This window comes from Gekko japonicus, unplaced genomic scaffold (genome assembly GCF_001447785.1).
Source record: "Gekko japonicus isolate JY-2015 unplaced genomic scaffold, Gekko_japonicus_V1.1 scaffold1955, whole genome shotgun sequence".
NCBI classification, from domain to species: Eukaryota; Metazoa; Chordata; class Lepidosauria; order Squamata; family Gekkonidae; genus Gekko; species Gekko japonicus.
The window spans coordinates 307,965-334,649 of NW_015169232.1; the positions used below are offsets into that span (position 1 = coordinate 307,965).

Below are 26,685 nucleotides of genomic sequence, written 5' to 3' on the forward strand. Positions count from 1 at the left end.
GCGCGCCCATTTCATAGGAACATAACAGTTCTACACAATCAACACAGGTTCAGTTCACAGGCTAGATACCCATAACAAGCCGAGCGAAGCACCGACTCCCACCACCAGCTGCATGACCTTGGCCAGTTCCGCAAAGTACAGAATAAGCATAATGAAGCAAAAGAACCAGGGGAGGGGGGAAGGTTACAAGAAGTGTTAAGCAGGTAACACCAGAGACAATGGCAGCTAGCTGACAGCTACGTAGCCTCTTGGAACCTGTTTTGACGTTTCCCATTTTCAGGAAGCCTTTCACATCTAAGAACATCATAAGAGAAGCCAGTGTTGGATCAGGCCAGTGGCCCATCCAGTCCAACACTCTGTCACACAGTAACCAAAAATACCAGGTGCCATCAGGAGGTCCACCAGTGGGGCCATTTGGGGTATTGCCACAGATGCTGTTTTGAGTTCTAGGGTGCACACTCCCTCCTTCACCTTCCTGAGCCTACAGAGTATGTGCCAGTGCTCCCCTGGCTGTTCTGAAGGAAAAAGCTTTGTCCTGAGGGGATAGGGATGCCGGCCTCCAGATGGGACTTGGGGAGTCCCCAGAAGTACACCTCATCTCCAGACCACAGAGATCAGTTCCCCTGGAGAAAATGGATGCTTTGGAGGTGGAGTCTATGTCATTGTACCCCACTGAGGTCCCTGTCCTCCCCAGGCTCCATCCCGATATAACCAGGAGTTTCTCAGTCTGGAACAGGCAACCCTCCCCTCCCATCCCCCGCCAGTGGCCAGGAGGTACCTGGCAACCCTGTGAAGGTGAAAGCCGTCTTTCAAGGACCCCCCCCCTCTGCCACTACCAGCCTTCGCATTTGGGAACTCTTTAGAAGTTCCTGAGGAATCCCAGGCTTCCCCCAAACAAAACAACTACTTTACAGTATTAGTTTAGAAGTTTGTTGAGAGAGAATCTAGATGTCCTTCAAGTTTTAAAAGCAAATGAGGGACATCTTTCTCAGAACTGAATACCAAAGAAGGCACTAGTGTTTGCAGGACTGTTTAGGCTGAAATACCAGTCACTTAAATGGTGCCAGTGAAGCTGGGCCCAATCTGAGGGTTGTATCCCAGGATCCTCTGCAAGACAGCCAGGGTGCTCTTCTCTGGTTGTACTGTGCAGCCAGTTGGTGGAGGCAAAACATCTTAGGCCTGCCCAGTCTGGAGAGTTTCACTGCCATGTTTCTTATGCCCATGTTTCTTTTTTGTTCTAGGACTACAGTGCTGGCTGCAGTAGCCTTCCTGGATGCCTTCCAGAAAGTGGCAGACATGGCCACCAACACGCGAGGTAGGACAATATTACAGGGAGCCTCTTGAGGGTTCGCGTTTGGTTGGCTCCAAAACCAGCCACACATTTTCAAGGCTCTTTGCTTAGTTCTCTTTTTGGAGAACAGAATGGCACTTGGGAAAAGGGATCACCAAACTGGTAGACAGTTTAAGGCAGGCTCTCTTGGCTGTTCGCTCTGTAACACACATTTAGCAACACGTTGTACTTGGGGGTGTGTGTCAAATAATGGAATGTTTCTTATCTTTTTGCAATTCCTTGTTGGATCATACATTTAGCAACACGTTGTGATGGGTAGAGTACCAGACTAGGATCTGGGAGACCTGGGTTCGAATCCTCACTCTGCAGTGGAAGCTTGCTGGGTGACCTTGGGCCAGTCACACACCTTCAGCCTAACCTACCTCACAGGGTTGTTGTGAGAATAAAGCGGAGGACAGAATGATGTTGTAAGCCACTTTGGGTCCCCATTGGGGAGAAAAGCAGGTCAAAATTACTGAATTAAGCCCATCTCCAGCCGTGGCCCAGAGTCTATGGGAACATCTTAAGCAAGCCATGGAGGCCCAGGCTGTTCTTTTTTGTTCGTCTCCAGAATCAGAGGTATGCTGCTTCTGAACATGGAAATTCCATTTGTGTTAACAGCTATGGAGCACCATGGCTCTTTCCAGTCCCTTTGGACAGCTATATAATGGTTATACAGCTCTCTACATGGAGCTGCCTCTGTCGCAAATCCGGAAGCTGCAGCTTGTGCAGAATGCTGCGGCCAGGCTGTTGATGGGTCTCCCTGGCCAGGACCACATCTGACCGGTGCCGAAAGCACTGCACTGGCTGCCAATAGCGTACCGGATTCGCTTCAAAGTGCTGGTTCTTACCTTTAAAGCCCTATATGGCCGGGGTCCAACATACCTAAGGGAGCGCCTTTCCCCATATGTTCCCCTACGGGCACTACAGTCAGGGACGCAACATCTCCTGGCGATTCCAGGCCCCAAGGAGGACAGGCTGGCTGCAACCAGGGCAAGGGCTTTTTCGGTGGTGGCTCCTACCTGGTGGAATGAACTCCCGGAAGAGACCCGGGCCCTGCGGGACTTTGCGCATTTCCGCAGGGCCTGTAAGATGGAGCTCTTTCGCCAGGCTTTTGAGTAGGAGCAGCCACTACCTTACCATCATTACCAACTGGCCCTGGGAAGAGAGAACGACAGTGCCAAGTGGAACTGACATCACTGATTGGAAGTACCATCTTTAAGACGCCATCTTTTCTGGAAGATTGTTCCGAAACATCTAGAGCACTTTGTAAATGTTGTAGTATTGTATTGATGGTTTTATGTGGTTTTAATCTGTTTTAGGAGCTGCGGTGGCTCAAGTGGTTAAGACGCTGAACTGCAGGCTGTGGAAGGTCGGTAGTTCAGCAGTTCGAGACCCGAGTGTGCCGCATGACGGAGTGAGCTCCCGTCTCTAGTTCCAGCTCCTGCCAACCTAGCAGTTCGAAAGCAAGAAATTGCAAGTAGATAAATAGGTACCACTTTAGTGGGAAGGTAACAGCGCTCCGTGCGCCTTAGTGTTTAGTCATGCCGGCCACATGACCACGGAAACGTCTTCGGACAGCGCTGGCTCTTCGGCTTTGAAACGGAGATGAGCACCGCAACCCTAGAGTCGGACTCGACTGGCTTTCGAGCAAGGGAACCTTTACCTTTTCATCTTTTTTATGTATTGGCTTACACCCTATTTGTGAGCTGCCCTGAGCCCGCTTGCGGGGAGGGAGGGCTATAAATTAAAATAAATAAATAAATAAATACTGGCAGTAGTGGGGAGACCTCCAGTGTAACAGCAGAGATCCGCATGGTAACCAGTTCAAAAGGCTTGGGATGGAGTGCTGGCATCACTGGTCATAGTGGGTGGTTTTGGGTAGCAATCTCTGTAAGTTGAGGACTTACCCCCATTATACTAATTTTAATTGTTCTCCCTTTCTTTTTAGTCCACTTTCAGCTACTGGTGTTGACTATGTTTTATTTAAACAGTTATATCCCTCTTTTCTCCTGATCCATGAGAGTCCCCCTTCCCCTCCCTCTTTCCTATGGAGGACTTCCTTTTTCATTCCCAGTTGGTTATGGCGGTTGCTAGGCAAGATGATGCCTGAAAGTCCTTAAAAGCAATACAGGAATGAAATTTAGAATATGCTGCTTCTGTGTAGTTGCACTTACTAGAAATTGGACCTGTATTGTCGGTGAAAGTCCAAAGCTGTATTTGAGAGCTCAAAAAGTGTAACAACAACGCACATTTGACTCACTGCTCAACTTCAAAGTTTACGGAGTGGTCTTGGACAAAACACAAAGAGTGGCATCTATGCTGTGAGGGTAAAATAACCCTATACCTGCTGCCCTGAACTTCTTGGTGGAGGAGGAGGAGGACATCACTGTGATGCATAGTTTCTCTTTCCTGTGCAACTAACAAAGGCACAGCGACTCCGAAATAGATGAAAAATGTCATTGAGATCGTCTGTGGGACTGCAGGTATTGGTGGAGAGCTGTTTCCCCCATTCTAAAGGGCTTGGCCACACCTTAGCGTACCTTGGCTCCATCTTCACATATACCTTGCACCTACTCTTGTGTCCAAATTCACATTCACTCTGACTTTCCCTATTGCAAGGCCTTTGGGGCAATGATTTGACTGCTGATTCTGTGCTGTGTGTTTCTTTCACCTCCCCGCTCTGAGCAGAATTCCCTGTTAAAGTCTGGGAATTAAGGGAAGCCTTGGCCAGATGTGCGAGGGGATTACCCGAGATTGTACCACGGGAACTAGAAAAGTTAGCCCACCAAGGCTGGTATTTGGAAAGGAGGTCAGGGGGGAGGAGGGGAAGCTTGGGAAAGGTTAACTATAAAAATCACTACATGGGTTAGGGTTATAGGAAGATTGCTGTACTTGCTTGCAGACAGTTACTTTTTGAGGATTCCACGGTAAGGAAAAGCACAATGACTTCAGGCTAATAGCGGCTAAAATAGTAAAATCAACTGTACCATTTCACCGTACCCCAGGGTTGCATGGTTGATGTTTCTCCATAAAACAAATTCCCTGTACATAGAAAGCTAGGCATAACATGAAAGAGCTCAGTAGTAGGGGGAACACCCTTACTTCTAAATTGGTTCTTTGTGTAAACACAACCAGAGCAGAGGGCACCTCCTTCTGGCTCTCAGACGTCCCTTTGCCTCTCATAAAGCCGAAGATGTCTCCCAGTTCTTCACTGCGTGCTCCGGCTAGTGCAGCCAAAGAGAGAAATGCACTTCTGTTCAGATCATGGTACCAAACTAAGGACTCCAGAGAGAATTATCTGGCATTGGCGGGGTGGGGTGGGGTGGGGGAGCTCTTAATATTCTGTGCTTACGTATCCAAAAGGTTTTGGCAACAGCCTGAAATCGGCAGCCTAGGTGACTGTCAAGGGGACGCACGCACAAGTGTGCTGATGAATTTCCTTGTTCAGGCTCCCGTCTTTATGCATTTAGGAGATTTATTTGGCTATTCGAGGGCTCCCATTTTGGCTGTGCTTGACCTTGCTCCGTACAAGCCTGGCAGGCTTTCTCTACAGCAGATGGCCTCTTCCTGTTTTCCAGCCGCCTCCTTGCATCTAGGCCATCTGGAACTCTACAAAAAGGAGGAGGAGGAGGTGACATACAGTAGAATCAGATTTGTGGGCAGACACACTAGCCCACTGCCCTGAAGCAGATTAGAGTCCTTCAGTGTAACAGTTCTGCTGGACGCTCCGTCTGCTGGGACACACGGCTGATGCCGAATCTTGAACAATCCTGTCTAGTGTGTTGGATCTGTCCATAGAAATGGTTTCAGGTGGTCTTCACACCTGTGAACTCTTGTCACTCTTTGGTCATGATCACACGCACAATTAGCCGTGCCATAGGCACGAATGCTGAGCAGATTTAAAGGGCGCGATCAGACGCAAACATCTGCCCAACGTCCTGCACCTGTCGGCAACCCGTTTTGCCCTGCTGCAGGAGTAAAAAGACACCAGGGAAAGTCTGGTAGTAAACGGGTTGCTACGGGTCATGGATGGATTTTCCTGTGTCTGATTGCTCCAGCGCACTCCCATGGCGTCGGGATGGTCTGATCAGGCCATCCCGACTCCACGCCCTTGTTTTCCCCCCCTCATCTCAGTATGTGCATAATTGCACATCGCATAGGGAGCCCCCAGTGGGGAGATGCAAATCATCAATCCCTTGTTGAAGTGCACCGGAAACACACAGCAAAAAACAAACAAATCCCGACTCACCCACGGTTGCGTCTGATCATGCAGTGGTGGGCTGTGCCTGCAGCTTCCAAGGACTATGTGATCGCGCAACTGCGGGTCAAATTCCTACGGAGCAAATAGCCTCGCTTCTCCCCCGCTTTATCTTGCGCATGTGACCACCACCTTTTCCACTCTTTTGTGTCCCTCATATGCTCCTATTTAACTATGTACATATTAGAATTGACCATCCACAGGTGTGCATTGAAAGAACATCCAACACCTTACCTTTCCCTTAAAACTTTAGTCATCCTAACTGAGCGTCTGAAAAGACAAACTGTGTTTGTTTAGATATTTATTCCCCACTTTTCTCCCCCAAAGCGACTTCTATCATTCTCCCCTCCTTTAGTGTATCTTCCACCCCAACATGACCTGGAAAGTAAATAAATACACCACTATGCCATACTGGTTCTCTCTTTGTGATGGGTGGAACACCAGGGGGAGGACAGCAGTCGTGAAATTATTCAGTTGATATCTGCAGGGAAGGCAAGAATAATGAGGAGCAGAACAAAACTAATGTTCACAAGCAGTTTTAATAACCCACGAAAATTGGCAGAGAAGCTACATTGGGGGGGGGCAAACGTGAGGGAGAGCAGAAAATCCTGTTAGGGAATGTTATTGGGGGGGGGTGTTACATGACACTGAAGATGACCAAAAGTGCCTTTAAAGGGAAAGGGTACAAATAGCAGTGTGAGATTACTAAAAAATGTAGAGGCCCAGATTTAGAATGGCAAAGGCATAATTTGACCTACAGTTAGCTAGGCAGATTAGCGCATGTTCCAAAGCATGTGAGCTCATTCAGTGGAAGTTCTCTCTCTTTCTCTCCTTTCCACTCAAACTCTGATTTTGGCAGGACAAGTTATAATGCGTCAGCCACAAATTAGGGAGAGCTGACTCTCAGCCCAGTCCCTAAATATGGGTTGTCTGAGCTGATCTTTGTTGTTGAACCCGTCTCTGTTATATTGGTGTCCAAATGGGGCCATCGGTTTCTGTAGGGCTAGGCAGCAAAGAATTAAAAGAAAAGAGGGTGTCTAGACTTTTTAGTTACATGCTGCTGTTCTCCGCGATGAGGACCTAAAGAAGTTTACAATATTCTTCCAGCCAGCCTGCGAGGTGAGTTAGGCTGAGAAAATGTGACTGGCCCAAGGCTTACCTAGAGTGTTTCTGTGTCAAGAGCAAGGATTCAAACCTTGGGTATCCCAGTTCCTAATCTGTTATCCCGATCACTACACCACTACTTTTGTTTATGAAGAAATAAACTGGCATACGATGTGGCATGCTGTGCTCCTCAGTCATGTTCATGCATGCACATTATGTGCTGAGTTAAGCTGAATCTGCTGTTTCCCATTTTATCTTCTAGGTACCTGAAGGGGCTGAAAGTTAACACTTTTCCCCAAATCTCCCCCAAAGGCACAATGAGGCAGTGATTTACCAGGGGTGGAGACCTTAAAAACAGGGCCTGTCTTTAGAAAACCATTGGTGTACACATCATACACGAAAGCACCTGGCCCTGATTATATAGTAAATTAATTCTTTAAGAGTAATATTCCAGGTTGGAGTAAGATCTTGGCTCCTTTTTTCCCCTTATGTTTGCCATTCTGGCTTTATACCACATCATACATGTTCTGAAGGAAGCTGGGATATTTCTGAGGAGAGAACCTAGGAGTTCCATAGGAGCAGCTGAGGTTATCTGAGAATTTGCCATGTGGATAAAGAGGCTGTTCTGTGGGTCTTCAGAGGTGGTGGCCCCACAAAGGAAGGAAGCAGGCCAAATATGTCAAAGGCTTTAATAGTGGGAAAAAATAATTGTAACCAGAAGGCTAAAGACCAGATGTTGGAGTTCCTCAAGTTTATGGGGCCAGTTTATGCTTCTTTCACTTTTCACCTTGCCTCCCATTTGTTCTAGAATGAGCTGTTCTTCATTAGATCTTTGAGACATGATCTTTTCACCTCTGTTTTCTCCATGTTTGTGGTAGACACTTCCTCTTCACCACTCTGTCATGAGCCACCCTTGACTGCCCCCCCACTTTCTTCCAATGTTATTCATTTTCCACCTCAAAACTGCTGTCACCATCTTTAATATGAGGCACCTCAAAGCAGTTGACCTTTTCACAATATTCAAAGTAATTCCTCTTTAATTGTCTTGGATCTCTTTCTTCTTGAGGTGAAGATATTGTTGGTATTGGTGGGAAATGCAGTACTGGTTTTAAACTTTAGTGGGGTCAAAACATCCCTGAAAAGAAACAGACAAACTTTGGGATTGCACTGTTTTACTCACTGTTGTGAAAAAAAGAGTTTTTTGACAGGACGTTTGGAGAAAGGAAGCTGGAGAGTATGCTCTGGGTCAAGTCTGGTTGCCACATACAAAGGGGGGAAGCAGTGAAATGTGTGATATCTGAGAGGCACACCCCAAGTTCCCAACCTTGCTGGGAGGTTTTTGCAGTGAGAAAGGGACTTAGATTCTGTGATACGGTTGGGGGTGAGGAGGAGAAAAATGTGCTGAGCTGACCCCAGCATTGGGGAGAGGAAGAGCTCTTTGTCAGATCCAGGAAAGGAGAGTGGGTGGAATTCAATTCTTTTTGTGAATGGCCGTGGAGCTGAGGGAGCACACGAAGGAAGTGAGTCAGCCTCCTTCCGTCCTCTGCTACAGCTGCACAGCAGGTGTGGCTGGACTCAGGATATGCCATAACCCTACAGCAAGAAAGTGGTGTGTGAAGCACCCTGATGTTATTGAAGACAAGGCTTGTTGCATTTTTCCCAGGGAGGAAACAAGTTCCCCGGCAGGAACAGAGAAAAGGGCAAGAGCCATTTTTTGGTCTGAAAACAGCACAGAAAAATAGTAACGGAAAAAACCATCCATGGTTTAAAACCCTCTGACCTCCTACTAATGAAAGCTACAGGGGCAGCTCAGCTGATAACCAAAGACTTCCTTGCAGGACTGGTACCGCAAGGATGGGCAAAATAGACCTATAGGAAAGTAGCAGATAACCGAGGTCCTGAAGGAAGCCTTGACAGGCCCCTGCTGTACAAGTCTTTGGTGCCACAGAATCTTCACAAAGTGCCTGAGAAATTGCTGTTGAGGAAAAGCAACTTCAGGACCTAATGTCTGAGTAGGAACATGGTCCCAAAGTCATGAACAGGCTAGAGACAGAGTAGGGGTCAGTGGTGGAATCTGCAAAGAGACTAGAAACTTGTGGATTGGATGGCATAGAGGAGGACTGGTGAAGTTCCCTCAAGCCTCAGCAGAACACTTGCGGCCTCTGTTGGTTTCTGGAATCCTGAATCCCAACCTAGGGGTATTGACTGGTGTCCTGTCTGTTTTCCATCTGGGTGTCCTCCAATGTTCCCAACCTAGGGGTATTGACTGGTGTCCTATCTGTTTTCCATCTGGGTGTCCTCCTGGCAATGGACAAACCATTTCGGTTTGAGGAAAATCCTGGGAGCCATGTGGGCTGTTTCCTGACAGAATTTGGAGGAAGGAATTTGGAAATCTGCCTGCCTGTGTTGGCTCACAAGTCAGTGGCAATGACTTCAAAGGAAATAGAGCAACACAAGTCTGTGAAGGCATTGAAAGGGGGGAGCCAAGCCTAGAGGTGTGGTATTTTGTATTCTAAAGAATGCAAGACTCACAGAATGGCAAGTTGTGCTTTTTCCCCCCAAAAGAAACTCTTGTGACTGTTTATCAGGCCCCTGAAATGTTAAGAAGGCTGAGATGAGAATAAGGTAGAAATGGAGCTATCCGTTTCGTGAAGACCTTACAACTTCAGGGTTTGGTGGATTTTTTTCCAAAGTGAATGAAGGATTGGAAGCAGTTAGCAAAGCTTGATCTTGAAGCTTGTGCCTTGGATCTACTGGGAGGAACCAGTGGGATTCATGCTAGTCTATTTCTAACCCTTTTGAGCAAGAGGTCATCCAGTGCTTTTCCATGGGGGGGATTTTTCTTCTATATTTGCATAGTTATATTTTTAATTCCTTTATCATTGGTGTCTTTTTTCTCATTATGTGTGCCAGTAGCTGGTACTGTAACAAAAGATGAATTTGTGCCTTTTATATGTCTCTGGCCAGTTAGGGTCATGTGGCAGTTCCTGGAAATGGAGTAAGCTTTAATCCTAATGAAGGGTGGGAACATTTGCTTAAAACACTAAGCTGTGAACAGCCTGGTGGTCTCTGAGATTTCGGTGCTTTCAGTAATGTTGTGTTCAGCATTTCATTCCTGGGGAGGAGACTGCTCTGTGTTCAACTAAAGAGCTTGCAGTTTTCTCAGACTTGTTCACAGTGGCTCTGAACTGTGTGAGTGGAGAAGTCTTGATTCAAATCTTTCTTCCATCTGTGTATTTGCTACGTGGCCTTATACATGCTACTTTCTCTCAGCCTGGACACCCTACCCCACCCATACACAATATTTAAAGGGTACTTTATCCCATATCCCACAATCAGGCAGCCTAATTTGCACCTTATGCAAATTGTTCTCTAACTATTCAGACAAACAAAAGAAAAATGTACTGTAAGGCAGACTTACAGTAATTGTTATGTATTGTGTTATATGGATAGCCTGAATTGTGATTGGACCTTACTGTTCTAGGGTGTGGTTTAGCCAGTTTCAAACTGTATATAAGTTGGGGTTGTTCTGTGTTCCGTGTTACAATGTGTTCTGTTCTAATAAACTGAAATCACTGATTAAAGAAAGAGCCACCTGATCTTGAGTTACAACAGTAAAAAAACAAAGCATATATATTCAAGCACTAGAAATTCAGTAAAGGAATATACAATGTTATCCAGTAATAGTTACTAGTATTCAACTGTGTTGTAATAGTTTACAGTTTTGATTCATCTAACATCCCACAAGAAAGGGAAAAAGTGTGTAGCATTCACAGAAGTACATTTCCAGATTCATCTAACATCCCTTAAGGGAGGGAAAAGTAAGTAACATACACAGGACTAAATTTCCAACCTTGAAAAACGTACACAACTTCCAAATTCACATCATAAACAATTCCAAAAACTGCCAGGCTTAAATGGAGCTCCACCCTCTACCAATGCGTACAAATTTCTCCATAGTCCATTGGGGTATAGGGGCAATGTTAGGAAGTTTTGACTGCTTCTGGGCGATTCTTGAGAAAGATTGCGAAACAGTCTGCTTTCTGGTGCTCCATTGGACCTCACCCTTGAGTGACTGCATCTTCACAAGAAGATTCTGCCCTGTGTACACACTCTCTGGTGAGAAAGGACTGACTGTAATGAGGATTTTTTCCTTCAAGTTGTGTACATTTTCTTTTTTCTTTTTTATTGACTCTCCTAAAAAGGAGAGAGTTTATTCATTTTTCATATAAGAAAGGGGAAGGTATATAGTGGGATAAAGAAAAGTTTGGGTGATCTTATTATTAGTATGTTAATCTTTTATTAGTAATACACAAATCTTCTTTTGGCTTCTTCTGCGAGTTGTCAATCGTCTTTCATCTTTATCTGTTAAGAAAATTAAAAAAAAACTGTTAATAGATTAGTAGTGTCCCTCTGGTTTTTGTTAGTAAAGTCTTTTTCATGCGCTTTCCGAACTCATCTTCATGGTCTGGGCAGCCTCCCTTTTACGTCTCTCACGTTGTATGATGGACCCTTCCCTGCTCCTTTATCCTCCGGGGTCCTAACTTCCCCCTCCGATCCGCTGTCTCTGTCGCTGTCCATTTCCTCCCATGTGGCGAGTGCTGCTTCCTCCGTGCTGGCGTGCCTCTTCAAAAAGTCTTGAGCTTTGAAAATGGAGTCAATCTTCTCCCTTTTATCTTTGAACTTGAAAATGAGTCCTTCTGGAATCAACCAGCGATAATTAATTTGATGTTTCTGCAAGAATAGGGTCAGTCCTTTGTATGCTTTCCTTTTCATTCGAATTTCAAACGGAACATCTTTCAGAATTCTAATTGTCTGCTCTCCAATCTTCATAGGCGTTGATGAAGATACTTTTAATATTTGATCCCAAACTTTCTGCTTTGTAAACTTGACCACCACTTCTGCCGGCAGGTTATTCAACCTTGTAAAGTTGGAATAGGCTCTGTAAATCAGATCCATTTCCTCGCTTATTTTTTCCGCTTTCCAGCCGGTGAGTGTTGCCTAGGCTTCCGCTAAAATGCCTCGGAGATCTTCTCTTTCCTGTTCTTTTATGCCCTGAAATCGGAGAGTCAAATTTGATTTTTCCATTTGAAGCATCATTAACTTTTTGTCTTGCATCTTTTGGTGTTTTTCTACTTTATCAACCTTTTTCTTGAGCTTTTTAGTATCTTCTGTTGACCAAGCACTTTTGCGCGATTTCCTCCATTTTCTTGGCTGTATCGTTTAACTGAGTCTGCTGAGTATTGAGAACACCTTCCATATTTGTCAATGTTTGACTGATCTTTTGCATTTGTTCCAGCAGAGGGCGCAGAAGATCGCTCTCTTGTTGATTGACAGCTGGCTCCAAGAGGCAGGAGCTAGCACCGGAAGGTCCTCCCGTCTTCTTTGCCGGCTTGTCCTGAAACTTTTTCTGGCTCGACATCTTGGTTTTTTTGTTTACTTTTTTAAAGTTCGTGTCGCGCGGCTACAAAATAAGATTTCCTGTGTCTCTTCTAACAATTCGCCAAGAGGTAACACTGCCAATGTTCCTTCTAAGCTGAGTTAGTGTGAGCTAGCTCACAGTTTTTTAGCCTCCGGCTCACACATTTTTGTCTTAGCTCAGGAAGGACGGCTCCAGAGCAAACAAATTTATGCAGGAGCCAAATCGTTCGCTCACAACTTTAATGCCAGTAGCTCACAAAGTAGAATTTTTGCTCACAAGACTCCACAGCTTAGAGGGAACATTGAACACTGCTCCTTTCAATTTTCACTCCCCCCCCTCTCTTCCTTTTAAATCAGTCTTTGTTGCACGGGGTGGGGGGGGGATTCACCTCCCTTCTCCCTTGCGGTTTTTCGAAAAAGGGGGGGAACACGCTCGATTCTTTTTCTCCTGTTCCGACTGGCAACTCACAGTTTTAGCCGAGAATCTTCTTTTAAACGCTCATCCGCTTAATCACCCGGTGACGACCGGTGGCTCCGCTAGTCCCCGTGCGGGGCACTGCCGCGGCTAGGGCCATTGGGGCATGGGGCGAGGCTCAATTTCCGACCATTCGGCCGAGAAAGAGGCACATCCCCTGTGCACCCCAGATCGGAGCCCCTACCTGGGTCTCCTTGGGGTCTCCGATTGTGCGGATTCCCCCCCTTGGCCGCGCGTGGGCGAAACGACTCCGGGAGCGTCCCGAAGATGCGTCCGCCATTCGCAAAGTCCAAACCGGAAGCCAAGTTGTGTACATTTTCGAGGTTGGATATTTAGTCCTGTGAATGTTACTTACTTTTATCTTCCTTGTTACTTTTCCCTCCCTTGAGGGATGTTAGATGAATCTGGAAATTTACTCCTGTGAATGCTAGACACTTTTACCTTCCTTGTGGGATGTTAGATGAATCAGAATTGTAAACTATTACCACACAGTTGAATACTAGTAATTATTATTGGATAACATTGTATATATCCAATTATTATTGGATAACATTTATTGAATTTCTAGTGAATTGCTTGAAGTCTGCCTTATGGTATGTTTTTCTTTTGTTTGCCTGACTGGTCAGTTACTGTGGTCTCTTTTTGTCTCACTAACTGTTCAGATCAAGAATTTTAATTGTGCATTAGTGCACTCCTGGCAAGTACACTGTAGGGTTGGGAAAGGAATAGCAGCATGAATCTTTGCTGATGGCAGGAAAGAGTAGGAGCTCTCCTCTGTTCTGCCAGCTTTACTTTTTGAATCCAAGCTCAGTGTTTTCTCAGTAAATGCATGGTCCCAACCAGTGTTCCCTCTAAGCTGAGTGAGTGTGAGCTAGCTCACAGTTTTTTAGCCTTCGGCTCACACATTTCTGTCTTAGCTCAGGAAGGATGGCTCCAGAGCAAACTAATTTATGCAGCAGCCAAATTGCTCGCTGACAACTTTAATGCCAGTAGCTCACAAAGTAGAATTTTTGCTCACAAGACTCCACAGCTTAGAGGGAGCGTTGGTCCCAACCCAACCCTGATGGAGATCATCCGAGGGAGGGTTTGTGGGAACCAGGCACCCCCACCCATCATGCCTGGACCCGGCTCCAACTGAAGCGTCCCTCCCTGTAACTGTGATTGTTGAGGCCATTTGAGGGAGGGGAGGTAGCAAACAGGTACTGCGGTGTGTTTCTTCCCTGCTGTACCCTGTTCTTGCAGAGAACTCTCATTTGCTCTTACCCCTACATTTAGTGTCACTCCCCCCCCCCCCCGATGTTTGGCTTTACCTTTAAACTACCTCAAGAATGCTTGTGTTTGAAATCGATAATGCAAGGCTTTTGATACAATTCTTTGCACACCTATTTCAAAACCAGTTCTTGCTGATTTCAGTAAGGCTTCAAAAGCTTTGGAGAGGATTGCTGCCTTTGGAGCCAAGTCAGCATGTCTTCAGCGGAGCTTTAGATGCTGAGACTCTCATTCTCAGTCCTGTGGACAAATTGCCCGAGTTTTGCTGAATACAGAACTGCAGTTTATTTAGATGGATAGTCTACTTTTCTCCCTCAAAGAGTTTGACACCAGTTTCCTCTCCTTCATGTTGTTCTCACAACAACCCTTTGAGGCAGGCTAGGCCCAAGGTCACCTAGTGAATTTCCATGGCAGAGTGGAGATTCAAATCTGGGTCTCCTAGATCCTACACTAGGTCCAGCACTCTAACCACTATACTGCATGGCTCACTAGTATCCAGACTTCTAGGTTTCAGCTGAAGACAAAACACCTCAGCACAATAAGCAGCACTACAGCTGATGATGCTTTCCAGGGTGTGGATTCTCTGACCCACAGTTTGCAGAGTAGCTGAATTATTGTGGTGACATCTAGTCAGAGCATACACTGGATGATCAAGTGTGTCATAAGTGAACATTTTTGAGTCCACAGCAGAGTTCAGATACTACAACAGGCCTCCTCCCCCAGCTGTCTGGAGCAAGTCACTGTCTCAGACTGTAGTTTCCACATCTGGAAAATGGAAACGATAGGGCTGGCCGCCATAGGGTTTTTGTGGACTATGTGTTGGATTTTCCAGTCACAGGTGCATGCATTTATCTCATGAATTTTTCACAGAACTTATTTCTGGAAGATGGGAATACAGACTGGTGACAGCAAATCTGCTGGGGCCATTGCAATGTTAGACTACCACTGGAGAGACCTGAGCTTCTCACTGTACGTTTTCCTTGGGGGCATCCCTGGGTTGCTTGAGAGATCCCATGCTGTTTACCCAACCTGAAATGGCCTTGGGGAGTCACTGTTTGCCACATTGAGGCAAAGTAACACGTAGCTCCTCCGGGCTGATTCAGGTTGGAAAAATGGCAGTGGACAGGGGGAGGGGCTTCTAAGCTTTCTCTCCCTGTGTGCTTTGGTCCCAACCTGAATGAAGCCCCTCCATGTCTGAGGAGCTTGGAACACCAGAAGACATATCTCAGGCCTACCTGGGGACATCCCTGGGGAGAATGTAGTGTGTAGTTAAGCCCTGAGTTCAAACTGTATTCAGCTGTGGAGCTTCCAGAGTGATCTTGGGCCAGTTGCTCCTTCTCAGCCTAACCTACCACACAGGGTTGTGAAGATAAAAGGGAGGAGGAGAGAGCCAAATACACTGCCCTGAGCTCCTTGGAAGAGTCTCTTGATAAAAATGTGGCAACAGAAGATGTTTTATTTTCTGAGGGTTTGGTAGCTGCAGTCCATGCATCCCTACCTCACCCAGGAGCATCAGAGACTATTCTCCTCAGTTCTTCACTCTGCTCAATCCTTCTTCCTTTCACTGGAGTTCAGCTGCCATTTTGGTTGTCCCAGCAACAGGCAACCCAAAATGGTAACTGAGGTCTCATGACAGGAAGGGATCTTGAGAGGATATGACACAGGTAGCTTCTTTGATGTTTTTAAAGAGATATGAGGAAGCAAGGTGGTAAAGAGAATTATCTGGCTCTCTTGGGAGCAGGGTTGCTAGGCTGACAACTAGCGAGATGGTTAGGGTGCATGGGGGGTATGTTGGTGACGATACTTTCATCACTATGTCACTTCTGGTTACAACCTGGAAGTAACAATGGGTATCTCTAGGAATCTCCAGGGACTCTGCAGTTTTAACATAGAATTTCCAGTGATTCCTAGATCTACCCATTGTCACTTCCAGATTACACCTGAAAGTGATGTACTGGCATAGAAGCCAGCAGCGATTTTTCTTTCTTTAATTTTCTCCTACTAGTGCTCTGAGCAGCAGCGGGCAACAGAGAAGATCAGCAGGAGGCCTGGCAACACTACTTATGAGGGCAGCAGGTGGGCAGGAGGCTGGTGGATGGTGTGTGGTGATGGGCAGGATGAGAGTTTGTCTCACCTCCACATCCACCATCTAAGGCATCCAGGGACTTCATTATAGCACCAGCCCTGTTAGATAGATGATAGATAACATAGGGGACATCCTTCCTTGGAGATGCTGTGTGTGTGTGTGTGCGCGCATGCACACACATGTGTTAAAAAAATTATTCCATTCCCCCCCCCAAAAAAAACCCTCAAAAAAGCATAACCTGTCAATAGCGTATAATTCTTTCAACACTGACTGCTCAAGAAACAAGGAGAAGGTAACACAGTGCTGTTTTAAGGAAATATCAAAAAAGAGGGAAACCAGCAAAGAGAGGGGAACACACTGTCCTAAATACATTCTAGCATCTGTTGCTTTATTCTGCAGGACGGGTTGTGCCAATTCCAATAGTTACCCAAAATGCAGGGTTTTTGTTTTTTTAAACTGTTTATATATTAACCATTTTAATCTGAGCCTTGGCTTATCTCACCTCAGGAGCGACAAGAGACATTGGCTCAGCCCTGACCCGGATGTGTATGCGCCACCGTAGCATTGAAGCCAAACTGAGGCAATTTACCAAGTAAGTTATATTTTAGTTATGTTTGAGTGTGTTTGCTTGCCTGAGGCTCCTCTTTCTGAGGGGGAACTGTAGTGGGAAGGTGCCCAGTTTATGTTGACAGAGACTGATTGTTGTCCAGTGAATGGAGAGTAGGTCTTGGATGTGGGAAATTTAGCCAAGGACTCGCTGTGTGTGGTTTGGGCCAATCACACACTGCCCACCTCCACCACACTCGGAAGTTGTGTTTTGTTTATTTATTTGCTTGCTTCATTCATAGTCCCCCTTTCTCTGCTGAGACTCAAGGCCAATGTGGGCCTTGACTTAAAGTGTATGCTCTCTGAGAGTAGGGTGAGGGGAAAGAATGGTGGGATTCAGGCCTCCAGGCTTTGTGAAGCATCTGCATTAAGTGTCCCTTTATGAGGGGTCCCCTCTGGTGGTGGAGGGGTCCATGTCTGCTGGATCCTAGCCCAAGAATGCATCTGATCTAGCCTTTCATATTGGTTACCCATTTGGAATAGTAGAGTTCAGGCTCGGGGGCTAGTCCACAAGTTATAAAGTCTGTGGGTTGGATCCAGACTAAATTTTCTGCTCCCTTCCCCCTCTATTGCAGACCGTTGATCTATGCAAAAAAATGCTGCTCCTGGGGGACAGGGGACCCTCAGGAATGCCATGGGAGAAAAGCAGACGTCTGCAGCAGGAAATTGATGATGATTACCCCACCGCTTCCATTAGCAGAATATTGACTCTGGTTCCAGCCCTGTTTGTCAGGGCATACTTCAGGAGTTCCTTATTTGGAACTTGATTCCCAAACACACAGGAGACTGGTTTGGATTGAGACTGCTACGCACGGCGAGAATGGGACACACTTTCGCCCTCCCATGCACCATTTAGGTCGGGGAAATGGTACAAGAGGAAGACTTAAGCCCCCACCTCTTCCTGTAGTCCCCAGTCTGAATTGGGCCCCCAGGAATCAAGCACCCAGCATGGAACTCCCAGAGTATGTCTGTTAATGGGGGCTCATGGGGGAATATGAGGATTTTGTAATGTGTGAATTGGCCCCACATTTGGCCTTTGTGAGGCAGCCGCACTGTCACGAAAACCACTGTAATCCTAAATGTGAGCTGAAGTATTACCATGGGGCTCTCAAATGGAACATGTTAGATACTTGTAGAGAGAGAGATAGGGATAGATAAGATTTATTGCAGTCAAAGACCATAATACAACCAATACAGCTAATATAACAGCTATCAAAGCAATTATAAAATAATATGTCTTGTATGACAATATAAATTAAAAACATTAAAACACTAAAATATTTACAAATTCCAATACAGATCAAGTAAAAATTAAATTTAACCGGTTAATTGTGGTCCAAACAACTAGAGTTTGTTAGATACTTGTATTTGAGGCCAGACTGCAAAGTGGTGTTCTGTTTGTCAGAGAAGTTAGTACAGGGGAGATGGTCTGTGTCCCAGAATCTAGCGCAGTAATAAAAGAGACCTCAAAAAGACAGAAGTAGGACAGGTCTTCATCCTCTGGTGAGTAGAGACTTAGAGCAGCAGGGATCAAGGTTTGTCTGCCTGCGAGTGAGAACCATGAAGACCTCAAAAAGAGCAGATACTCTGAAGCATGTTAAAAATTGGAAAGTTCTGGATTTGAGTAAGTAATCCAGCAGTTGCTTCTGACGTTTGTTTAAGCTTCGTGGAGGCCTTAGGTCTGAAATGCATCTCCTCCCCAAATTCCCTCCACATCCTGGTTGTGGGCAGTTATTACCTTATTTTATACATAATTTTCATTACAATCTATACTCAAGTTTAAAGAATCACTCCAGTGTAGGGCTCCAGGAGAAACCAGAGCATTTGCTCCCTGAGTGCCAGCCCTCAGGTGGAAGCGGAGGATTCCCTCAATTTATGGGCTTCAGCCTGCCGCCAGGCTGGTTTTTGTTTTTAAACCAACCTCCACATCCCCACACTTCTCCCTGTCAGCGCTTCTGACTTTTCTCCTTGTTATCTCTCCTTGCTCCAGTGCCCTAATGGAGAGCCTGATTAATCCTCTGCAGGACAGGATAGAGGACTGGAAGAAAACCGCTAACCAGCTTGACAAAGACCATGCAAAAGGTAACCTCTCAGGAACAGACCTGCCCCAGCAGTGCCTGAACCGTATGGTACATGAGCTGCCCAGGTGGCACCCCACAGCTCAGAGGCAGACAATGATGCGAGCTGTGGCTGAGTGGTAAGGTGTCTACCTTGCTGGCAAAATGTCCCAGGTTCAATTCCTGACATCTCCGGTTAAAGGATCAGGTAGCAAGTGCTGCTGACAGAGTAGACAATACTCAGCCTTATGGACCAGGAGTCTGACTCAGTATAAGCAAGCTTCCTACAGTCAAGTGAGACAGCCGGGGCCACAATCTTGGAGGGTGGTTGAACACTGGAAAGATGTTCTGGGAGTGTATCAAAGGAGGGATGTATGGATGTATGCTCCTTGGGGCAGGGCCCCTGTCTTTCTTGCTTATGCATGCAGACTGTGCTAAGTGGTTATAAAAACTTCCATCGGCAAAGAGAAGCTGCAGGAGTCTTATAATCTACTCGGAAGAAGAGAAACAAATGCCTAAAGTGGAGGTCCCCCACGTGGTGCCCATGGTGCTTTGAACTTCATTTCGATACAAGATCAGCTCTGAAAAACCAGCAAATAGTGACATGCATGCAGTGCGGCAAATGTAAAACAATGAACACAGATTAAGAAGGGGGACAATAAAGAGCCAGTTTGGTGTAGTGGTTAAGTGCACGGACCGTAATCTGGGAGAACCGGGTTTGATTCCCCACTCCTCCACTTGCACCTGCTGGATGACCTTGGGCAAGCCGTAGGTCTGGCACAGCTGTTCTAGAAAAAGAGCAGTTTCCGTCAGATCTCTCTCAGCCCCACCTACCTCACAGGGTGTCTGTTGTGGGGAGGGGAAGGGAAAGGAGTTTCTAAGCCACTCTGACACTCCCTTGGGTAGTGGGGGGGGGGGTATAAATCCAATCTCTTCTTCTCTTCTTCTTCTCTTAAAACCCTCCTCCAACAGACAGGCAGCGTTACTGGGATGCAACCAGCCACTTGCGTATTCCGCACACCCATAGTGCTATGGAGGTCCACTGACACATTTCCTGGCACCCATCAAGTGTTTTTAGAAAGTTGGAGGGGCTCTTCTCTCAGCCACCTATTATTAACAATTAATCTTGTATGGCAGTGGATGTAGTATAACCAGGAGATCCAAAGATTGTCTGGCACCCTGAAACTCGCTTTTTTTGTGGTGACCTAGGTTTGTTTTGGGGGGGCTGAGAGAACTGTGACTGACTCAAGGTCACCCAGCCAGCTTCAAGTGGAGGAGGGGTGGGGAATCCAACCTGGTTCTTCCAATCAGAGTCAGCAGCTCTTAATCACTATACCAAGCTGGGTCTCTGCTGCTGCCACCATGGTGTTGTTTTATTCTCTCACTCCTTTTCCCCAGTGGTTTGTTGCCAACATTGACAATTGAATCAAATGCTACATTTCAGTTAGACGTTAGTGAAAATAAAGATGTAATTCCCACCCACCCCCCAAGTTCATGGACCCCCTGAAATCTATCCATGGACCCCAGGTTAAGAACCCCTGCTCTAAGGTATGTGTTGATAATGGTAACTTCATAATGGAGTCCTGTGAGAAAACATTCTACTTTGTGAGCTACTGGCATGAAGTTGTGAGCGAGCGATTTGGCTACTGGATAAATTAGTATGCTCTGGAGCCATCCTTCCTGAGCTAAGACAAAAATGTGTGAGCCAGAGGATAAAAAAATTTGAGCTAGCTCACACTAACTCAGTTTAGCGGGAACACTGGTTGCAACTATATGACTTTGGACATTTTGCTACCCTTGTAGTGTAGCAGCAGCACAAAGTTTGAGTGGCACCTTTAAGACCAACAAAGTTTTGCTCAAGGTCTAAGCTTTGGTGTGCATGCACATGTCTTCAGATACTGTAGCAGCCGACCACAAGCAGATTCTCTTGTGTGCACAGGAAAATCCAGTGGCAAATGATTGCTGTTGCACAAGAGTTAATGCAGTATCCAACAAAGTGTGGATGCAGCCACAGACTGGTTCCGTACTAGCTGTTTAGCCCAGAATTATTTTTATTAATCCAGACTGGTTCCAGTGAATCGAGGTGAAATTTCTGTCATACCCTTGCCAGCATATTCTAGTGTTTTCTTGTCTTCAGACCTCGTTTGTGATTAATTTTTTCAGTTTAAAATGTAGATCTGAAACCAAGCTGCCCCATGTAGACAGTCCAAGCTCTATCGTGTTTTTTTAGGTCTATTGCTAATCTTCCTTCCTTCCACTTAATTTATTACTTCTTGCTCCTCTCTGCTTCTTTATTGACATTCATGAACTATCTGTAAATTATTGATCTTAATCAGATCTCGGAAGCTGAGCAGGGCCGGCCCTTGCTAGTACTTGGATGGGAGACCTCCAAGGAATACCAGGGTCATGATGTGGAGACAGGCGATGGCACACCACCTCCAAACGTCACTTGCCTTGAAAACCCTACGGGGTCGCCATAAGTCAGCTCTGACTTGAAGGCACTTTCTTCCACCACCACAATGTGAGAGGGACATAAATACTTTTTAAAAATCTTTCTATACAGTGGAAGCCACTGCTGAGGTTTAATTTTGTTTCTCTGATAATGTTCTCATTGCACTGTCATGACCATAAACAATTTTTTAAAATCATGAACACTGATGTTGGCTGGCTACAACGAGCAAAGCAATACTTAGATGCGTACACGAGGCTAAAGCATTAATTGCACGCTATTGATTCAGGAGCAGACCAGTAGTCCCAGCCTGCCCTGAGGGAAGAGGAGGTCCAAAATTAAGCTAAAGATCCAGGAAACTTCTGGGATCTGATTTTTACCTGCTATTGTTATTTATTGTTTTACTGTTTTTATTGTTGTTGTTCTTATGTTGTGAGCTGCCCTAAGCCCATTTTGGGGGGTAGGTCGGGGTATAAATTTAATAAATAACAAAATAAAAAGAAAGAAAGAAAAGAAATGGAAGCTTCTTGAAGGAGAACTTACTCTTGAGTAGATATATAGTAAATCTTCGCCTGTGTGGATTTTGGGGGAGAATGCAGTGCTATACTGAGTTCCATGCCTTTGTTTGTATTTCACCTCATAAAGAAATTAAGTAATTGTACAAAATGTTAAACATGACCAAAGTCTAGTTTATCTCTCTCATTTACTGTGCCTTATTCATCTGTTAAGAAAGCTTACTTTTGGGTGTGCAAATAATAGGTACATACAACCATCAATTGTTAATGTGACGTCATTAGGGAAGTGAAAGTGGTATGCATATAATCTACAGGTATACTTTTCCTGTCTCAAAGCTGCCAATATGAAAGTAATCTTTTTAAAAAACAATTCACGTAGACGGCAGGTTCTACTCCATGTACAATCATGCAACCCAAAAGCTTTTAAAATTGAAATAGTTCTCCTTGGAGAACGGGGACTAAGAATACTGTCTTATATTACAAAGCTTTTGTAAAGATTACAGTAATTTATTTATTTACTTCATTTATAGATGATGTATGTAAAGCTCTTTAAATATGGAGTGCACCATCCTAAACAGCTTTACCAAGCTTTCAGAGTCCCGGGACTTCTTCTTCCTGGGGCTTGATGTTCAGCACAAAAAAGTGCAACCAGAGGGGATGGGCATTGACTTCATTGGAGGTCACTGACTTCAGTGGGCGTAGAAGAGCATAACTCTTCTTAGGATTGCACTGTGGAAGCACTAAGTAGTAGCATAAAGGTTTCTGCTTTTAGAAAAGGGAGTTCCTTTTGGTGCCACAGAAGACTGTGAGGAATATCTGGGCCTTTCCGCTATTTGTGTCTTTACTGCTGGTCTTCACTGATGCCTTATCCAGAGTTGCCAGGTTGGAGCACACTCCAAAGTGTCGGATCCTTTCTACTAAGGCCCACCTTAGCCTTCTCCCTGGAACTAGTCCAATGGTGGGGAGGAATGGGTATAATCGAGGCTTATCTATCATAAGAGACATGGTCCAAGCTAGTTGAGGCATGTGGTAGAGTACCTTTGGCCCATTGCCAAGTATTTAGGCACCTGCTTGATTCTTCTTAATCCTAGACTTCACCAGAGGGCATTGCCTCAGGACTTGGCAGGCAAAAGACAGCCTAGGCACAGTGGAGGAGGAGGAGAGGAGGAGATTGGATTTATACCCCACCCTTCGCTACACAAAGGGTGTCTCAGAGCGGCTTACAAACTCCTTTCCCTTCCCCTCCCCACAACAGACACCCTGTGAGGTAGGTGGGGCTGAGAGAGCTCTGACAGAAACTGCTCTTTTTTCAAGAACAGCTGTGCCAGAACTATGGCTTGCCCAAGGTCATCCAGCAGGTGCAAGTGGAGGAGAGGGGAATCAAATCCCGTTCTCCCAGATTAGAGTCCGCACATATGGTGCCATGTGGGGTTCACAGGGGCCCTGGACACTCTTCCAAAGAGTCCTCCTGCTCCCCTACTTTGCGGCCTTTAGAGCGGAACAAGGAACCAAGGCCACAGTGATACCTGCAGGCTGCTGAAGGCATGTCTTCCCAGCTTCGGTATTTCCAGGTATGCGCAGGGAAAGAGAACAGCTCTGCAGGGGCAGGATTAGAAGAGGTGATAACTTTGGCTGGCCTGATTCCTGGGCACAGTCAGCCCCTGAGAGAGGAAAAGGAGGACAGGAGAGCAGGCCATTCAGGCATCCTGCCTCCAGTGACCAGGCCCATCCCAGTTTCATGAGGTGCGATCAGAAGACTGATGTCTTGAGCACTGGCCAAGCAGCTCAATGATGCAGCGTGCCCTGGCAGAGTGTCTCGAATTTACGTCACCACAGAAGAAAAGTCAAAAGGTACACAACAGCAAGTGACCTTCCAGGGTAGAGCTCAGGAAGTCAAAGCCTTTTTCTTTTGTCCTTCACCCTCCTCGCGTCCTGTCCCTTTCTGGAGAACAGGAATTCGCAGTAAGGAAATTCCCAAGGGATTTCTGTTCCTCTATCCCAGTAATCTCTAGTGCTTCTTGAAAGCTATTTGGCACTCAGCACTCTCTAATCTAATGAAGTCTGCCCCCATTTTAAGGCTGCTCTAAGTGTGAACTTCAGAGTTTTTCCAGCATGCCCTAAAGAAAGCGCTGTTATCACCTGCCCGTCCCCTCAGGTTGCTTTTTTTGTGTTGAACATCAAGCCCCATGGAGAAGAGCCTTGGGACTCTGAAAGCTTGGTCATTGTTGTATGTCATCGGGGAACTATTTTGTTGTTAACCTGATCTGGATAGCCCAGGCTAGCCTGATCTCATCAGATCTCGGAAGCTAAGCAAAGCTAGTATTTGGATGGGAGACCTCCAAGGAATACCAGGGTCATGGCCTGGAGGCAGGCAATGGAAAACCACCTCTCAATGCCTCTTGCCTTGAAAACGTACGGGGCCACTATAGCTCATGTGTGACTTGATGGCAAAAAAAAAAAATCTGTTCAGGGAATCTTGTGTGTCTGTGACTGGACCAACTAACCTACAATCCTTGTTTGAGTAAAATATTCTTATTAGAGTCAACAAATAAGGGTTAGCATTGATGTTATAAAATTCTTCCAGAGTCTTTCTTTGTTGGTAGAGTCAAAAACAGCCCTGAAGGTTTTTAGAAAGATGTGAACAACTTCATTTTTAAAAACAAATTAAATAAAAGTGGTCTGATATTTTACACAAAGGTGCAGGACCAGCATGTAACATTACTCAATGTAGCTTCAGCATAACCAGGAGATGTATGCATATTATTTTACTATGATTGGTATGCAGGCTCATTTTAGATCTCTTTTTTTGAACATTGGCTATGAGGATCCCAGCTGGAAAGCAGCCAGTTTGTGTTAGTTGAATCACTAAACTAATCACTGGGCTTCGTTCCTAGATGTTGTGCTTATTAGACCTCTGCCGGTATGAAATTTGAGGGTTGATTCGGCACTACAGATGTAAAATGTTTCTCAGAGTGGCCCAAATGGAATTCCGGGAGTTGTAGATCTTCGTCGTGGTCTCTGTGCACCACACCTGTGGGAACAGGCCCCTGCACGGGCCCCGATTCAGGAAACTTCTATCAAGCTCGAAAGGATCCAGAGCCCTGCCTCCGAGCATGCACAGGGACTCCAACCGCGCATGCCCAGAGAGTGGGGCCTCAGTATCCCACCAGTTCCTTCTGACCGCCGATAAACAAACCGCCAAAGCAGCTGACAGCACTGGGGAAGGAGGGCGGGTGGTGTGAATGCATAGATGACCGCTCGAAGATCATCAGTTACAGGTAAGCAACCTGTTTATCTTCGTTGTGGTCTCTATGCATCACACCTATGGGAGATTAGCAAGCTCAGGCCTACCTGGAGGAGGGTGCTGGCAGCATCTCAGGAGACCACAGACTGCAGAACTGATCGGCCCAAGACTGAACGACGTTGTGCACGCACATCCACGGCATAGTGCTTGATGAATGTATTCGGGGTAGCCCACGAAGCCGCTTGACATATGTCTTGAAGGGGCACCCCCTTGAGGAAGGCCATGGAAGTTGATATCACACGGGTAGAGTCCCTGCGCATGCTCGGAGGCGGGGCTCCGGGTCCTTTCGAGCTTGATAGAAGTTTCCCGAACCCATAGGTGTGAATGCATAGATGACCACTCGAAGATCATCAGTTACAGGTAAGCAACCTGTTGTTTTTCTGAAGATACTGGGAGGGACACCACCAACCCCTGTTCACTCATGGATCTTTAGTCCTTGGGATGAGTCTGTGATACCCAAATCCTGTTCTAAAGGTTTTTTTGAAATACGGTGTGAATTTTGGTGAAATCGGCTGTGAGGGAGGGGGCAGTCAGGGCAAAAGAAAATGTGCTGGGCGCTGAGAGGAGAGGAGACGTGACTCCATGAAGGCTACTCCAGTGCGCTTTTTCTGTCATGTCATCCTAGACTACAAACGAGCCCGTCACGAGATAAAGAAGAAATCGTCTGACACGCTGAAGCTGCAGAAGAAAGCCCGCAAAGGTAATATGGCTCTCTTTGCTTGACAAGCACTTCCACTGATCTGCTCACATTTGACTGGGGAGGGGGTAGCGTTCCCAGAGCAGGCAGAATGTCTGTGGAGATCTCCTATCCCCTGCCCTGTGTCGGGAGACACCCCACTGCATCTGGTGTGGGTGGACAAAGGAAGTTTCTGGTCTCACAATCTCTATAAGGCAAAGCTGGATTAATTGATCTGTTAAATGAACTGTCATTTAGGGTCTTTGTCAGGCAAGAGAGGGGAAAGTCTGCATGAGTTTCTTACAACATTGTCATCATCTGGGAATCAGCAGCCCTAAAAATCCCCTCAGGGCTGTTTCCCTGTCTGGTGAAAGAGCAGTGCCCATGGCTGGTGACATAGTGTAAATCCATGTAGAATCACAGAACACTGAAGCTTCACATTTGTTTAAAAGCAAGTTTCTGGCTCTTACAGAGATGAAACTGCACTTTAAAGAGTGTGGGCAGTGCCTGCTGAAAATCTCAGGAGCCGAGGAGGAAGCTGAATAATAAAAAGATTAAGGCTCCCAGAATTTGACCTTTTTTAATGCAGAATTTGTGTGTACATACAGGAAAGTCTAGTTGCCTCTAGATTCTGTGGGGTGGTCTGCCTTTGTCTTGGGGGTTGGGAACAGCTGTCTTTGTGGCCATGTATATGATTGTTGCTTGTGACTTCCTGGCATTTTGTAATGGTGGTCCATATAAATCCTGGTTTTGTGGACCCTGCCTTTGGCTGGTCCTTAGAGTCCTGTCTTCCTATGTCTATGGCCATGAAATGGGATAGTTGGGAATCGTTATTTTCTATCATGGAAGTGCAAAGTGCCAGGCACTAACAGAAGAAGGAAGATGGCTTGTAAGCCAGAGACCAGCCCCAGTGCCCTTTGTGCCAGTCAGTCCAGAGAACAGATTTCAGGCACTGATATATATATATTTTGCATAAGGAAAGGCTGTGTTCCTAAAGAACTTGTGGCACTTTGCACGGCTGAGTAATAACAACCTTGTTGCTCCCGCAGCGAACCCACCAAGGCCCTGACTAAATGTGCAAGAGGACACCTCTGGTTGATTCTAGGAAAAGGCCATGTTGTGGCATTCAGAA

General features: G+C 46.0%; 1 protein-coding gene across 1 annotated transcript in view; it reads left to right on the plus strand.

Annotated features, from left to right (window-relative positions):
• LOC107114843 (MTSS1-like protein) overlaps positions 1-26,685 on the plus strand; it is a gene marked incomplete at its 3' end in the record, with an annotated part of 101,278 nt that overhangs the window by 55,011 nt on the left and 19,582 nt on the right. The window contains exons 7-10 of the mRNA XM_015416442.1: positions 1,242-1,315; positions 16,454-16,538; positions 18,543-18,634; positions 25,503-25,577. Of these exons, the coding sequence (XP_015271928.1) occupies positions 1,242-1,315; positions 16,454-16,538; positions 18,543-18,634; positions 25,503-25,577 (326 nt within the window). The remainder of the gene's footprint in view (positions 1-1,241; positions 1,316-16,453; positions 16,539-18,542; positions 18,635-25,502; positions 25,578-26,685) is intronic.